Source organism: Pseudorasbora parva, chromosome 11 (genome assembly GCF_024679245.1).
Source record: "Pseudorasbora parva isolate DD20220531a chromosome 11, ASM2467924v1, whole genome shotgun sequence".
Taxonomy (NCBI): domain Eukaryota; kingdom Metazoa; phylum Chordata; class Actinopteri; order Cypriniformes; family Gobionidae; genus Pseudorasbora; species Pseudorasbora parva.
The window spans coordinates 39,590,547-39,595,754 of NC_090182.1; the positions used below are offsets into that span (position 1 = coordinate 39,590,547).

At 34.1% G+C, this 5,208-nt stretch overlaps 1 protein-coding gene across 2 annotated transcripts; it reads left to right on the forward strand.

The window, feature by feature from the left end:
* Positions 1–1,489: 1,489 nt before the first annotated feature.
* smim19 (small integral membrane protein 19) lies at positions 1,490–4,807 on the forward strand. 2 transcript variants are annotated; one of them, XR_010908275.1, is made up of 4 exons: positions 1,490–1,743; positions 1,964–2,088; positions 4,165–4,287; positions 4,459–4,807. XR_010908275.1 is itself a non-coding variant. In XM_067456664.1 (3 exons), the coding sequence occupies exons 1-3, from the start codon at positions 1,613–1,615 to the stop codon at positions 4,233–4,235; spliced, it is 327 nt and encodes a 108-aa protein (XP_067312765.1). In that variant the 5' UTR covers positions 1,490–1,612; the 3' UTR covers positions 4,236–4,807. The 2 variants fall into 2 exon arrangements, 1 of the variants encoding a protein (XP_067312765.1); XM_067456664.1 differs by having other exon boundaries at positions 4,165–4,807.
* Positions 4,808–5,208: the final 401 nt, after the last annotated feature.

Below are 5,208 nucleotides of genomic sequence, written 5' to 3' on the forward strand. Positions count from 1 at the left end.
ATCTATCTATCTATCTATCTATCTATCTATCTATCTATCTATCTATCTATCTATCTCAAACTTATTAAACTATTTCAAACTTTAAACTTATTAAACTATTTCAAACTTTAAACTTATTAAACTATTTCAAACTTTAAACTTATTAAACTCTTTTAAACTTTAAACTTATTAAACTATTTCAAACTTTAAACTTATTAAACTATTTTAAACTTTAAACTTATTAAACTATTTTAAACTTTAAACTTATTAAACTATTTTAAACTTTAAACTTATTAAACTATTTTAAACCTTTTCAAACTTTCTGATCAACTCTCTTCCAAGCCAACTTAAAGTTTGTCATCAAACTTTTTTGTCTAGTTTATTCTGTCTTTATAGTTCCACTCTTAAATTCACTCTCAATAAAACATAGTTAACATTTTGTGACCAGCTCAGTGTTTCTGAATTACATCATGAATCAATTTGTGGGATGTGTTTAAAACTCATCACACTTTGTTTTTTTTTCTAACAACCTACCAAATTCAACATATGTACATATATGATATACATATATTTTGTTTATAAAAAGTCAGCTAGCCTATCTACTTTAGTAAAATGTAATCATTTAAAATCACAATTATGATAAGACTGTTATTCATTAAATCACTCGTTCTATATTTGCCTTGCTTCCGGTGGCTAAAAGCGACAGGTACCGCCTACTTCTGGTAGTAAACGGCAGCCGACGTCCGGTTTTAGTGGCAGGTACTGTCGGCTGCCATTGGCAGCAACTTCCTGCTGCCAGCTGCCGATTTTTCGCTGAACCCCTTCTCGCCTCATGGCCGCTCGACCAATAAAGCCATTACTTCCTGTTTACGTGCTGAAGAAAAAGGAAGCAAAGCATAATAAGACAAACTAATGATTCTCATTGAAACTGTGTCAAAGTAAAAGTGCATTTGCTTGCGCGTCAAGCGGAAAAGAGTTATTATTGTTCCTATTAAATTATTATTATCACTAGAATGATACTGTGATCCATGCTCTATCATAATATGGAGGGCGAAACCTGCAAAAACAATATAAAAATATAACTACTATATAACTATAAATACACACAATTCTAAACATAGATAATTAAATATGTGAGGAGATAATTAAGTAAATATAACGAATGTTGAGGGGTATTAATAAGATTTTTAAAGGAAATGCTAAAAATAAAGTTGCCCCCCCACCGTTTATTAATTTGTTTCTTTAGTTTAGCATTTACTTTAACATTTTTATTTTATTTAGCATTTAAACAACAATGTATTATTTTTAATTATATATGTTAACCAGTGTTAACCTAGCCTAGAAATCTAGACGCACCCTAGCGGCAGCAAATTTAATTTGCCCGCAAACATCTTGATGTGGGGCTTGTCAGGCTAGTGTTAATCACCACCAGTGTTTTTTTTTAAACTGTTTTTAAGTGATAAAAGTCGAATTCCTGTTTTAAAAAAAAAAACTGTCGCAAAGTTACTTTTATTTTGAAATTTGTTCTGTGCTTATGCGGAAATAAGTGTTTATTGTTGGAGCTGCTGTTTTCTGATGAGCTATAATCCATTTTACATCAGATATATTTTCGCTTTTTAATTAACGCGTGATTATGCCGGGGTACGGGGTGATGGCAGATGATGAATCTCTGGATTATTCGGTTCATGAAGCCTGGAATGAGGCCACTAATGTTTACCTGCTGGTTATCTTGGTCAGTTTCGCCCTGCTTATGTACGCCAGAAAGTAAGTCTCCATTTAATTTCCTAATCATTAAATCACACGATCGTGCAATTATACTGACCTGTAAACATGATCACAGTGACATGTAAAAGCTGTCTCGATTAAAATTGTTGCACAGAATGACCATATGATTAACTTATATGTCTCAAAATAATAATAATAATACAACCCCCCTACCCCCCACCCCTTTCTTCTTCTTTTTTTTTTTTTTTTTTTTTTTTAGAAATAAGAGGAAGATTATGCGTATATTCACGCTACCACCAACAGTCGACAGCGCCCCAGAGCCCAACTTCTACGACAGTCTGCAGAAAGTCCGGCTGAGACAACAACTGGAAATGTATTCCCTAGGTGGGTTGGGCTCATTTTCTCTGTATAATTATGTATCTTCTGGTCCTTTCGAAAAGTTGCCATGGTAACTATAGTTTCTGGCTAGATGCAGTTACCATACAGTTACTGTTGTTAAAATAGGCACACATGGATAAATAAATATATATATATTTTTAAAGTATCTCACTGTTCGGCTAATGCTGCATTCATTTTCTTGCCCTACCCAACTGTATTTCATTACATTTATTTATCATGTACATGTTTTCCCCCCATTATCATTATTTGTATTACATTTTAAAGGCATAATATGTAAGTTTCGCTGCTAGAGTTCGCTCTTTTCAAAACAATAACAAAGGCGTAGTTTGATGACGCCATGAATGAGCATGGGATCATGGGAGTTGTCGTCTTCACTTCCACAGCCGATGAAAAGCAGTCTGAAGGGACTCAGGCAGAACTCATTTTCAGTGGTGAGCTAATGTACTAAAGTAATAATAACATTACCGTGGCAAGAAGAGGCAGGACGGGGGCGATACGTTTCTTGTAACATCACATTCTGTTATGATTTATATAAAGAATGAATTTTTTTAATGAAATTTCACCATTTTGAATTGAAAATATGTCAAGTAGTTTTGCATCACTTGATATTACTGTTGGTCGCTGAACGTTTGTATTGTAAAAAAAGTTTTCATTTCAAATATTAAATGTTTAGCTACTTATATCTTCACTTCTATAACTAAAGTGTCACATTTGAATGCGGATTAACAGTAAGGCCTGCCTTCTTTGATTGGCCATCTCACTTATTCTGACAGTGACGAGCACTGTTAGACCAATGATTGCAATTTGGCCATTTCTAATTATTCGGAGGGACTTGTCCTCCTCATTGCCTATGGTGGTTACAGCCCTGTTACTCTTGCTGCAAATAAAGCTCTTTCTGATTATGCTTTAATCACCTGATTAAGTCACTTGACACAATAGCATTGTCTCTGAGGCGCCACAAACATGGAAATCGCGATAAAGCGAGAAACCGAGATTCAAACCATAAACCTATATGATAATTATATGTTTTCTGTCAATATGTTTGGACACCCCTGTTAAAGGGTTAGTTCTACCAAAAATGAAAATTGTCATTAATTATTACTCACCCTCATGTCGTTCCAAACCTGTGAGATCTTTTGTGTGCTCTGAAGATGAACGAAAGTCTTACGGGTTTTGAACGACATGAGGGTGAGGAATTAATGACAGAAAATTATAATTGTTTTAAAAGTAGCTAACCCTTTAAAATAGCATTGTTGGAAACATTTGGGATAATGTAAGTACACAGGTCAACTGAATATATAACATTACTTGGTAACGCTTTACTTTCATTCTCCTTGTTACGTATGTTACATGCACTACTTATCATAGTAATAACAGTAAATTATGCATAATTTCATGCAACTGACTCTCAACCAAACCCTAATCCTACCATAACAGATGTAGTTAATATTACTCAGTACTTAAATGTATAATTACACTAAACAAAGACACTGTAAAAATAATAATCTGCAACCCATTGTTTTAGTGGTTTTTGGATATTTTAATCCACAAATCGTACATATCGTGCTTTTACATTTCCATGTAGCAATAACATAAGCACTTCTCATTACATTAATATTCAGGATCATGTCTTCTGTTAGCATATTTCATGTGTTAAGAACATTTTAAAAAGTCCTCATCTCTCCATCTCCATCAAAAATCTTACATTTAATCCTAAACAGTTATCTTTACCATCCACATGTTATATTTTCTATAAGTCAGTCTACTTGTGTTTTAATGAAAAGCTAAACATTTCAACACAGTTCTGTTCTTATGTAAAATGTAATTGTCCTGAAATTATCTACATAATGCATAACTTTGTCATAATTGTGAACATTTTGAGAATTATGCTAGAAAAAGTATATCTGCAAAACCTTTCCTGAACAGTAGAAAAATACAGATTTTTAATAGCTAAGTCTTCATCTCCCATGTAAGGATGAGTTCTGTCTTTAAGAGAACATCACAGCAGTTTTGTATGGTTATAATCGGGATCTTTTTTAATCGCTGTTGTTGTTTTCCCAGCTCGTAAATATGACCAACAGCAGCAGCAGCAGCAGGCGCAGTCGGACAGTGTGCAGCTGTCAATGGAGTGATGTCTCCAGAGGAGGCGCTCTTCACCCGCCAATCCTGCAGATGTTAAGAAAGGTAGAACGGGCCAGGGAGAGAAGTGGATTGCTGAGGGGTGGGGGGGTCGGCATTCATTGTTGAATGTTATTTTTTTTATTTGAAGAGCCTTTCTTTTTCTTCACATCCTTCATACCTCTCACACATTCAGAAGAACTGACCGTTAGTTTAAGAACTTGTGCTTTCTCACAGGGGCGTTGGTGGACTATGACAGACTGCCCTCTGGTGTTGGAAGTGAAAATGCTTGTATAATATCTCAATATATGACAGACATCATCTCTGTGCCGTAATGTTGATCACTGTTTGTAATCTGCATCCAAACATTAAGATGAACATTTTAACTCGCCTCAAAATCATTGTTACAAAACTTTCATTTAATTTTGACCAAGGATGAAGATAATGTACACTGATTTTGTTGTGCATGCCAGGCACCTTTTCTCCAGTACTGTATTATGTTGCCCTCTAGTGCTGGCTTGCATGCATGTCAGTTGTTGTGGGCATGATTAATCTGCTAAAAATAAAGATTTTAACAATAAATAAATGAGTCTTCTTTTATAGTGACTGCAATCAATTCCTGGTAAGAAAAGCATCACCATTATTATTGCTCATTGAGTTATTGAGTTCAACAAACCTTTAATACTACTATAGTATAAAGTATGTGTTTATTAAATGTAAACTTGTTTTTTTATGCATCAGTCATAAATATGTAAATTTTGAGGAAAAAATGTCCCTGTCTTCTTTAAAAGAAAAAAAGAATTAAAATAAGGGTTCTTTATAGGCATCTATGGTTCAATGAAGAACCGTTAACATCCTGGGAATAATAAGAATTACTTCACGACCGCTAAGAAGTATGTTCTATAATACGGTGTTGGGGAGAAGCTAGTTACATGTTACGTCATTTAATTAACTAGTCCATCACAGTTGCTGAAAAAAAAACAGTGT

Coding starts and splice junctions, on each gene's coding strand:
- smim19 (XM_067456664.1), top strand. CDS start 1,613: ATGCCGGGGTACGGGGTGATGGCAGATGATGAATCTCTGGATTATTCG. Junction 1,744..1,963: donor CTGCTTATGTACGCCAGAAA/GTAAGTCTCCAT, acceptor TTTTTTTTTTAG/AAATAAGAGGAAGATTATGC. Junction 2,089..4,164: donor ACTGGAAATGTATTCCCTAG/GTGGGTTGGGCT, acceptor TTGTTTTCCCAG/CTCGTAAATATGACCAACAG.